Here is a 12,088-nt window from a genome sequence, read left to right as displayed (position 1 = left end):
TTGAATCCTACTGAAACTTTACTTACTTCCTATTATAACCTGCTTTACTGTATTTTAACGCTTCATTAGACACATTTTTTTAAATTTCTTACAATTTGATACACTGTATATATGTAGAGTGCTAGACAAAGTTATTCTTATTATAATATTATCTGAAGATGTCACCTTGGATCAGCCTTTTTTCCCCTCACTATCTTAACATTTGAAAGACCAAACAACTGATTGAGAAAATAGTTGGAAGATTAATCGATAAATAAAAATAACAGTTAGTAGCAGCCATACTTAGATCCACCTGAATATATTGATATATACATTCAGTTTATTATGTACACCTTGCTAAAGCTAATCTAATACAGTAAGTACAATAATTTGTTGAAACAGTTTTAGACAGCAGGGTTGATTCAACTTTATAGTCATTTTGAGGCTGCAGTTTGTGGTGCTGTTGAATTATTTTGCATTATCCTGAAAGGTGTATCTAATATTTTGTCCACCTCATTTATATCAATGAAGAAAAACATTTGAGCGTGTGTAAAGCAGTTTTGAGCACTTTTTAAACCAAGTCAAACTTTGTTCTTTAATCCCATTTTTGAACGAGGTGCTTTTAGTCACCTGTACTGATGTATTTGGTTGGGTAAGAGTCTGCCCGACAGCCAGCTGCTGCTCTCAGCGACCAGATCTTAATATAGACAAAGCTTTGCGCCTGGTGTAATGCTCTGGATTTTTGTGTTAGGAGTGAGCTGCTGCGACTCTGACGCTGGCTGGTGTCACCATGCCACCCAGAGCGGGTGAGACATTCCCCTCTTCCCACACTCTAGCCATTCCAAGAAACATCAAAAAGACGCCGCCGCCATTCCAGCGTGAAGCGCCGGTGGAGTAGAGGCGAAGTATAAATCTGTCTCCTCACCGTTTTGGAGCGGCAGAAATGGAGACGCTGAGGGAGGGTGTCAGCGGTGGGAGAAAGGCATGGGGAGACAGAAATATAAGAGGAGCGATGTGAAGAGAGAGTAAAGGCATGCGGGATGGGTTTCTTGTAAAGCTTCCTTTAACCACAGCAACAGGTAACCTTGATCTTTCACAGCTTTGATACCAGGTTCCTGTGCAGCTACGGTGCATCCCAGACATATCCAAAGTAGGGGTGTGTCATGTCGTAATGTTCACGACGATACTGGTAATCATCTTTAATATTATAAAGAAATTTCATATCCTGATATTATTTTAGGGGCATCATGTCGTCCACCCCTAATCCAAAGTCTGCCTGGAAACGTCTCCAGCTTTTAGTAACTTTAGCTATATTAAAGCCAGGTATTAAGAATCTCTCTCAGGCCCTGACGGCTTCTATTCATATGAGAGAAAGTCAAGTCTATGGCTTCTTTAGACAGCAGGGGGGGGTTTAGCTTCTTTATCTGCAGATACTCCAGCCTGGATTCAGGCTAAACTTTAAGTCAAGCGTCAAAAGTCCAAAGTGTGGCTGCATATAAAGTCAAACGGGGCGTGCCGTGCGTGGAAATGTTTATTTAAGTCTTTTTCATTGAGCTACACATTCCTGATACATAATGAGAAGTTAATTATCAAACATAATCTTGGGGGCATGTGACCCGTCCTTGAACTAAAGAAAGTAAGCTATAGACAAAAAAAAAAAAAAAAAAGATCTAATCAATCATGATCTGATTTGCTGTGTTTGGAAAGCATTGAACGAGATCTGTGTCACACAGGCGATGCTATCAGCTTTTAAATGAATAAATGGAATCCATTCGTCCTTCTCCCTCTACCTTGCCAAAATTCACGGCAAGGCGCGTTTCTTTCTATCTGACCTTCCTCGTGAGTGAGATTTGATAAGGAGACACACAAAAGGACATGAGGGAATGAGGAGGGAGAGAGATTCAATCACTTACTGAACGGGCCTTGAGAGAGAGAAAGAGAAAGAGAAAGAGAGAGAGAGAGAGAGTGAGAGAGAGAGAGAGAGGACGGAGAGAGAGAGGATGGAGAGGTCCATGGAGACGGACGAAAACACACTCAGAGACATATGCGTGTGTGTTGATAAGCTAGGTCAGGAGAGAGATGTCGTAGGAAAGTAGGGCAAGAGAGAGAGAGAGAGAGAGAGAGAGAGAGAGAGAGAGAGACAGAGACGGACGGAGACAAAGTGTGTGTTGGACAGGAAGCTCAAAAAAAGAACAGGAGAGAGGAAGACAGATTACAGTAAGTCATGACAGCTGAAAGTAAGGGACGAGCTGAGGACAGAGGAAGACAGATGCATTTAGGACAGAGCCAGGTGCACGGCGACTGGCCGAGAGACAGAAATGGAGCAGGATCCCGCTGGTGTAAGCAATGAGGAACAGAAGAGGAACAAGCCTCCCGGGCATTGGACGGCAGGACGGGAGCCGACTGGGAGGAAACTCTTGAAAAAAAAAATGATGTCGTTTGTGTCTTATGAATTATAACGTGGCGTGCGTAAGATGTGGAGAGGAAGAGAGTGAGACGGAGAAAGAAATGCAAACAATTTACCTTCATGAGCGTGTGAAGCCCAGAGCTGCGCCATCTGCAGACTGCTGGGATTGCCCGATCTGTACGCAGGGTCAGAGGTCAAGGGGGAGGGGCCTGGATAACCTGACAGGAAGGGAGTGGAGCCTGTCGGGAAGGCATCACCTAGGAGAGAGAACGAAGACTGTCAGCCACCCTGGTAACCACAATACCAAACTAATAAATGACAAAGCCGATCAATATATACCGTACATGCTGCGCGGCCTGAGTGTGTGTGTGTGTGTGTGTGTGTAGCACAATCGATGCGTGCTGATGTTTCTATGCCGGAGCAGTCTGTTGTTATCACATTATTACTGAGCCACCATGCACTCCATTTCAACAAGGCAGACCACAGACAGACTGCACTCAGGAAAAAAAGGGACAGTTAATGAAACCACCAAGTGAAAACCACAATGGAGGAACCATGTGGTGCAGTCTTGAGGGAAGGTAGAGTTGATCAGACCCGCTTCTGTGGAGCGATTTTAACTTTTGGGAGCTCCCTTTCTAGAATTTGGCTACTTGCTAATCTAACAGATAAACTTAAAGCTGCTGTATGTACATTTTTTTCTTTTATTTTCTTAGTTGAAATATGTTCCAGAGCATATCTTAATGCTGAGAGCTGAGCGTCTGTGACTCAGGCTCAGTGAACAGCCTGGCAGCAGTACAGAGATATTCCCTTCTCGAGTTTTTAAGTCAGCTTCACCCTTCTAACCAATCACAGGAGGCCAAAGTCAGGGGCGGGAGCTGACTATAAATGCTTGTGTTTTATGTTTTTTTTTTTTTTACTGTCGTGTAAAATAAAGTAAAATCAGGATCTGATTTAACTATTGATACTGAACTATGGTGAGAACAGCGACTATGACCTCAGAACTCTGCATGTTACTCCACAGCTTCTTTAACCTGTTACACAGCAGTGAGTTTGATCTTTGGAAAGGTTTGTTAGTGATCCTACAGATCTCGGGTTGAAACCAACATTTAAATCTAATATTTCCACACACTGTACCAACCACCACAACGGACTTTAACGTATGTCAAGCGAAGAAGAAGTGGAAAAATTGGATTTAAAATGTTAAAATTACAAGGTAACGTATGGAGTGCTGATGCCTGTTAGAATCTGCCGATATATATTTTACTGTTTTAATTCATTTCCACCACATTCTCAACTCTTGACAGGACAGAAAACCAACTGAAGCACATGTAAACAATTCAGGACTGTATAACAACACTCAAGCTTTTCTATATTAGATTCATTTCAGATTCAGGCTTTTCAGCAAACATCATTCCATCACGTGAAGGCTGGTTGCCATTAACTTGTATATTACGATGAAGAAACATCAGCTTGATCCTGATGATGTAGAAACTTCAACAACCACCACTCTGTCTTTATAACTTGAACAAATGATCCGTTCTGCACTTAGTGATCAGTTCAAAGCGTGTTGACATCATACCGTTCAACATCCACAGAACAAATCCCTCGTGAAACATTCCATATCTCAACATGATACTTTTATCGATTGTTTTTATTGGCCTTGTTTTTTATTAGACTCCGCCCCCCCGGCGTGCTATCTGACCATTAGCAAACTTTGAACCTTTGAACCATCTCTGCCTCTTCCAATCACAAACTCTTAAGAGCTGGAAAAGGTTTCATGTTTAGATGAGGTTAACCCCCCCCCCCCCCCCTCCCACACACACACACACACACACCCAGCCCATTACTGAATGCAGTGCACAGCCATTACCCTGATAAAACTAACCATGTGTGTAGGGGAAAGGGTGCTGTCTGCATATGGGTGAGGGGGAAGGGTCTGAGTGTGTGTGTGTGTGTGTGTTTCTGTATTAGTCCTGTGGGAATCTGAGAGACATGCAGTGCTTGCCGAGTTTTCCCTGCATCTAAATCAGTACATTAAAACCGCAGTCCGTCAGCGACCAGCACACACACACACACACACACACACACACACACCCTTTGTAAATCAATAGCAAATGCAGCTTTCCAATTAATCACTAACAAAGGCGTGTACACACACACACACACACACACATGCAGGAGTAATGCAGTGCTCTGAAAAACACTGTGTAGGTGGATCCTTCCACACCCGGCCCTATTAGACACAGATTTATTCAAGCCTCTCCATGTTTGCATGTATATGTGTGTGTGTGTGTGTGTGTGTGTGTGTGTGTGTGTGTGCTCAAGGTCTCTTGTGTGTGCAGCTGAAGAGGCTGCAGTGCATCGCTGTATGATCACTGACATGTGCAAACAGTTCTGTGTGGGTTTGCAGTGAATGCCCTTTGAGTCAGAGACGCTGCAGGAGCTATTACACACACACACACAAAGTAAAAACACACACACACACACACAAACATACAGCCAGTTATTAACCTTCAGTTAGTCTCAGTCCGTTAACTCTGCGGGAACGAACACCCCCCATCCTGCATGAAGCACTGAAGAGCAGCGCACCACAAAAGAGAGACAACTTACTCTCTGTGTAGTCTTATAGTAGCATCTATTATTCATTATAGCAGAGACACATTCATACACTGAAGTGATTAATATTCAGTGAGACATTATCTCACTACTATCACCTACTACGTCTTTTTTTTTTATGTGCATACTTCGCTTCATCGTCACTGTTCACAGAGAAAAGTAAACCAGGCGTCTTCAAATTTGGTGATTTTGAATATTTCTCTGATAAACTGTTTTTTTTCCTATTTGAGTTGACAAAACGTTCCTGCTTCTTGAAGTTGTAATCTGTATCATTTCAGCGGTTGATTTGGCGACACCCGTGGGTGCTGGTGGTAACAGCGAGAGGGGTTTAATACAGCAAAGACTCACTTGAGAAGCTACTTTGTCAGAAACACAACAGAATCTGTTCACCGGTGCGACTAAACAAACTCAAGTTGTTTTGATAAAAGAACTTCAGTCAATAATTTTCTTTTTCCATCCTGTCATGAGAGACCACGGTCTGATTTCATGCTGCACGGAGCGAGCGGCTTTCTGAACAGAAGTGAGCCTCCTTCTTGTTCCATTACACCCTGCCACATTTATGCCAAAAAAAGTCTACAAAACAAGACACATTTTTGATCAGTGATTGCCGTTAGCTCTGACCTCGGTAACAAATGAATTGCATTTCCTTTGAATTCTTTGTGTGGTGAAGGTTATTTGAATCCGGCATGGGAATGGCGGACTCCGCCACTAACAATAAGAGTCACTATACAGAGAGCTAATAGTTTAGGGTTTGATTTCACAAAAATCTTGAGCAACAAACCATTTAAAACCCAGTGGATTAACTAGTACGCTTTACCACAAAGCTGAAAAATATCAGCGTTTAGTCTGTGAAGATTCTCAGTCACCCGGGTCGTGGTTATCCAAGGAGGGTTGAATCGAGGGCAACTGGACTTGGTTGAAGATACTTAAAGACATATTGCCTCTTATCCAAGGGGCTTCTTCAATTCCCCCCTGCAGCCTCTTGGATGAAAAGGTGAAACGTCTTCCAAGTATCTACAACCGAGTCCAGTTGCCCTCGATTCAACCCTCTTTGGATAAGCGTTTAGCTCATGAAAAAAACCACAACAACAGGACGGCATCAGCATGTTATATTAAAACATTCTTTTATGGTTAATGTCCACATTATGGATTTGAGCTGCAATGATTATTCAATTAATAGATTAGACGATCAACAAAAAAATAATTGTCAACTATTTTTATAAATTAGTTGTTTCAGTTATTTTTCAACCAAAAAAACCCAAAATTTGATGGTTTCAGTGATGATTTGCTGTCTTTCCTTATAACACATGACAGTGAATTAACATTTTAGGCTCTTAGTCAGATAAAACAAACACACTGAAGACACTGAAGACAGAGGAGCCAAGAAAACAATATGTAGATTAACCATTAATGGAAAAAATAAGTTAGCTACAGTCCTGTTATGGACAAATGAAGGCTTCAGATGTAGGCTACATTATGTTTCCTGTTTAGTAAAGTAAGTATAATCATATTTCTTTCTCCTCATGTGAGATGAAGAATGTTTAAATTCCAGCAACTCATGACTTTTCTATATAATTTGATCATGTAAACGTAATATAATCAACTGCAAGAAACGCTAAGAGACCATTTTTATCACCACATTTCCATCCTTCGCTCCAGTGTGTGTCGATGCGTGTCAGAATACGTGCCAACAATGTTGTTCTAACAAATTCTTCTCACCTATAAGCCGCGTTCTAATTGTTTCCTGGTGTGTGTGTGAGGAACAAAACGTAGACACATCCCCTCAACGAACACACACACACACACACACACCCAAACCGACAACACAACCACCACCTGTCAAGGATGTTGAGGTCCTGGTAGGATGTCAGCAGTTTCCATTCCTTCAGGCCAAACACCAGGGTCTCTCCAACACACACACACACACACACACACACACACTAGAGTATGGATCAATCTCAGCATCACAGCCGCCTACAGGCCCTTTACCCATGTCTGAAGAGTACACACACACGCACACACATACACACACACTCTACAGTTATGCTTTGTGCCAGTTCAGGAAAAAAAACACAATCCCAAATTCCCTTTCCCCTTCCTGAACAGTGTAAGGGAGGAAAAAGAGGGAGGGGGAGAACGAGGGAAAACATTTGTGCTCCTCGTTCCAGAAACAACATCCAAATGGTAGCTGAGAGGGAAGTGTTTCTTTAAATGTTTTGGAATGACTCTTTCATTACCTCTCTCTCTCTCTCTCACTCACTTTCTCTCTCTCACTCACTTACTTACTTTCTTTCTCTCTCTCTCTCTCTCTCTCTCTCTCACTCTCTCTCTCAACCCTCTTCCTTCCTTCCTCTCTCCATCCCACTTTCCCACCCCAGACACACACACACACACACACACACACACACACACACCATTTGGCTCCCACTTCACAAGACAGTTAGTTTGCCATATTGGGATAAGCAAGTTGCCAAGAAACACGCTCTCTGACTCCCAACACGTTTCTGAGCCTCCATTTTCAGATCTTCATAAGAAACATATCTCGATATCAGAGAGGGGAAGAAGGCATGCTGGAGATCTATTCTGATAGAGACGCTGTCGCAAATCTGACACACACACACTCACACACACACACACACACACACACACACACATACTCTCTGTGAACCCATCTGTTTTCCATCAGTGGTACTCAGGGCAGGGTTAGCTGGGGGGAATCTCTATTGATCTCTGGTTTTTAGTCCCTGCAAGAAAAACATTCAAACAGTAAAACTCTGGCGTGCTATCCGTCTCTGCCACAGCTAACTGGCACACTGACACTGGTAACCATTAATCCTGCCTGTAGAGCAGGAAAAGAGGTCCTGACATAAGCACAGGTGAAGGTTGTGCGGGACTTGCACACACATCTGACAGCACATATATGTCTTTGTGTGTGAGTGCATTCATTCAGGCAGCGAGCGTTTTAATGCAAACTGCGTTAATGATTTCAAAATGTGCACATTAGGGATGTTAATGATTAGTCGATTATTGATCAATTGCCATTAATAATTCAACCGATTAAAAATATATGATGCAGAAGATGAGGGACGTGAGATGTGACCGTTAGAAAATGTTCTACTAAGGTGGAGTCTCTTACTCGTTAATACGGTGAGGTTACAGGTGCGTTTGGTGACCGCCTGTAAAACAAACACACCTCCCTGACATCCAAGGAAGAAGAAAGTCGCAGCGTGCCTCCATCTGCTGACTGTGTTGTGTTGATGAACTCTGAAGCATAAAGTTGTGAAAACTCCACAGAGTTGTTGTTTGGCGAATGTCCAGTTTAGCTGTCTGAGGCTCATGCTAATGCTAAACTAGCATCTTGAACAGAAGCGGCTGCTCAGTTGATGCAGGCTGAGAGTTGAGTGTCAGCAAGTGTGGATTTAAAGGGTGGCAAAGGGTGGCTGAGGCCGATGTGGACTGAAGTCTGGCCATCCTATTGGTCACCCCAGTTCTAATTGCCTTTTTGGGGCATTTTTTCTAGGGCAGAATAATGGGTTGTTGTTTTTTAAGAGGCAGAACCATTTCTGCATAGCCTCAACACACCTGGGATGCATTTTAAAGGTGCACACACACACACACACACACACACACACACTTACTTAGGTGCGCACTCACGAGTGCCTCTGGAGACTTGACTTTACGAGTGACAAGTCTAGTAAACCAACAAATGATTACAAGTAAGCTAATAATATCAAAAGAAGACTGCCTTTCCACGCCTTTAATTATTACATCTGTAACTGTATGTATTAAGCTAAGTTTAGAGCCCCTAGCTTGCCAGGAGGAAAGAATAGCAAACAGTTAACATAAGCTAACTTTTTTACACGTTGCGCAAAATGATGTCATATGTATATGATGCAGACAGGGGATTCAAAAGTGAATATTATTGCCTTTGAGCATTAGTTTGAGACAGGTGGATGTAAAAGAAAATACATTATTGCCTTTATAATAAGTATAATTGGTATTATAGAGTTTTTGCAATTATATAATTTGTGTTCTGACAATGAATAATAAGTGAAGTTTACTTTTTCAGTGCTAGTTCAGAGGAGCAGGGCAGAGGGGTTTTGAAACAGGCCTCAAATGTAAAAGTTGAGAACCAACTAACAGATGTATCATTGAATTCAGTATGTACACAGTGAAGACCTTTCACAGAAGGCTGAGAATGTCCCTTTATTCTCCATGTTGGAAGAAACAACGCTGTGCAAAACAACAATTGCTATGTGTTGATATATGAGATTTATATCAACATAAATGTAATAATTTGGTGTCTGATTATTGGATTTTGTAAATAAATCACAGAGGAACAGTAATTTCATGTTTTCCAATGTTTTACATACTTTATCTACCACAGCACAGAAATTAGACAGTCTTGAAAGTGGTCATAGGCTGCCATGCTGGAAGAAAGAGAAAAACATTGTGTGCAAGGCCTCTATTATCAGTCTTTTAAGGGCTATTGTGATTTACTTTCAAATGTTTTTGCAGCTTTTTGAGATGTGACATTTATTCTGAACCAAGAATTCTTGGTTTTATGTATATGTTGATTATATATATTGGTTACATATAATGTAATCAGACTTGGATTAAAAAACTCCTTCTAGTTATGTATCATGTCTGTGTCTCTATATCCCTGATGATACAGTGATAGAGAAAGAGCTCATAGTGCTGCTGAGCACCATAAGCTGAGCTGAACATCTGCTCTCAGAACAGCAGTAATACTCTGCAGCTTGGGACACTTATATTTTGTACCTATAGTGTAAAGCTTCTTTGTTACTTTACCTGCAGGAATAAGAAAAAAAAATGTTGGATACACTGAATATTATTTGATCTATTCCAACACAAAAGGTGATGCACTGTATGAGTGACAATTCCCTGATCTGAGTATAAATGCATTTTCATGGTGGCAGTGAATGTTAGAAGATAAAGCTGGATAAAGATAAAGCTGGAGCGACAGTATTTATACATCTGTTGTAGCTGAGCAGCTGTTTCCAGCAGCTGGACTAACAACACACAATATTCAGCCATGACTTTGAAAATCTTTTAGATAAGACTAAGCTGTGCTTTCTCTACTCCAACACAACAAATTCCTCCCAACTGCCTCCAACTCTGTCATGGCTGAATATTCAGCTGATTTTGACAACAACTCAACTCTAGCAAGATTTCAGAAGGAGACTTCTCCTTCAGCCAGACTTGATTAAACACAATAACAAACTGACCAGATCAAACAAAAGGTAATGATGTTTTATTTATCTGTATGATCCTTTCCATGATGTTTTCAGACACTTATAATAACAATCTGAGCCTGTCAGAAGCAAAAAAACAAGCACTTTTAGTAGATGTACATTGACAAGGTGCTATTGCCTCATCAGATTACATTGCAGCTCGTTTAGCGGCTGCCGGCTGAAGCGCTCTTGCTCAATTTTGGAACAAGTCCAAAAATTGTTTGTCACTATTAGTCACTTAGACACAAAAAGATGGGAAAACCAGGTTGAAAAATACCGAAGTTTCCCTTTAACACGGCAGACTGTCGATTAAAGAAATTGCTTGAAATTTGCATCCCTGGTGCACATCTGGTTTTTCTTGTGTTCCAAGTTATTTAAAGGAAACTATTTTTGTTTGTGTGTTTGTGAGCTCAAGCTGAACACAAACTGTTTCTCAACCTGGTTTATGACAAATTCATGTTTCGACATGCAAACCTTTAGTTTTGCAAACCGCACTGCAATATGTTAATATCTGATAAGTCTTTATCTTTGCAGTGTTGTTTGTTGATAAAAGAGATTATGCAATGAATTTGCAAAGGAAATACATTTGCAAAGAACAGACTTACTTCCATCATTCATATGAAGAACTGCTGTCTACAAAACAGCTTTTTCTATCTGAATCTTATAGAAACATCTTGCCACAGATAAGATGCACATCGTGGCTGTGATAACAGAATATTGTGTTTCTTTATCATTTTCTTTGAATGAAAGTATTAAATTTGCTGACACCAAATGATCCCAAACTGTTTGGTCAGCGTGTTTCAGACCTTGTGTCTTCTTCCTCGTTTGCACAGACTTCACTCTTTCTAATAATCTCCTCAAAAAACAGATAAATAACAATTCATGAAAAGTGACATCCAGCCACGCAAAACACCACAGATTGGTTTTCTTTGATATTCACCTCAACCACATGATAGAAAAGACAACAAATGAGTGTTTTATTTCTTGCCACCCTCTGAAACTTGGTGCCAAAGTTCCTCTGACAGTCGGGTGGAAAACACGCCTTATGTGTGTGTGTGTTTGAGCCTCGCTGTTGTGCTCAGGAATCTCCCGTGAAGATGGCAGGTGTTATTTTGACACACTCCGCCATACCAGCAAATGGGAACGCGCTCACAACAGACGCGCACACGGACACACAATCATGCAGTCTCACAGACAGGCTGACTGGCATGCACAGTTGCGTTGTCACACAGATGCAATGAATACAGAAGAGGGACGAAGATATTCATATATGTAGCTCAAGGTTTCGCAACACATTCAGTATATGTACTAAAAAGTGGTATAAACACAAAAACCGCTGAGGTGCAGGCTGACGGGAAATGATCTTATCTGTTTGGAGAAAAAACAAAGAATGTTTGAATTACATAAACGCTTTTCTCAGAGAAGGAAATGTAGATTAACTAACAGAAGAAATTGAGATCAATTGAAACTGTTCCTTTGATGTTGGTGCTAAAAACCACAGTGCAGTGTGACATTTACTCTGTTTACTGCCTCACAATTTATCAGTTCATCTCTGTATGATTTGGAAATAAATGATGGACATCAAAAGTCTAATGTGCAGGTTGTCTTGGCAGCTCAACTGAACTAAAGCGCACGGTTAAGAAACTGTAAAATTTGACCTTTTTTTTCCACGTCATACCTGCTCTGCATGTCTCTTTCGTGTCACTACACAATGGGAATTTCATCCAGGCGTTCTATGAGGAATATTATAAACATATAATCTTATGTAATGGGACATGTAGAGACTCAGCATGAGGCCAAACAGACATAACGCAGTGTGTGACCTTTGTGT

General features: G+C 41.2%; 1 protein-coding gene across 2 annotated transcripts in view; it reads right to left on the bottom strand.

Annotated features, from left to right (window-relative positions):
• The window catches only part of tnrc18 (trinucleotide repeat containing 18), a 59,070-nt gene that overhangs the window by 33,236 nt on the left and 13,746 nt on the right, over positions 1-12,088 (bottom strand). For both annotated transcript variants that reach the window (XM_067570231.1, XM_067570230.1), the window contains exon 3: positions 2,503-2,643. In XM_067570231.1, coding sequence (XP_067426332.1) covers positions 2,503-2,643 — 141 coding nt within the window. The remainder of the gene's footprint in view (positions 1-2,502; positions 2,644-12,088) is intronic.

Source organism: Thunnus thynnus, chromosome 17, assembly GCF_963924715.1.
Source record: "Thunnus thynnus chromosome 17, fThuThy2.1, whole genome shotgun sequence".
NCBI lineage: Eukaryota > Metazoa > Chordata > Actinopteri > Scombriformes > Scombridae > Thunnus > Thunnus thynnus.
This window is presented reverse-complemented; position numbering and strand designations above follow the sequence as displayed.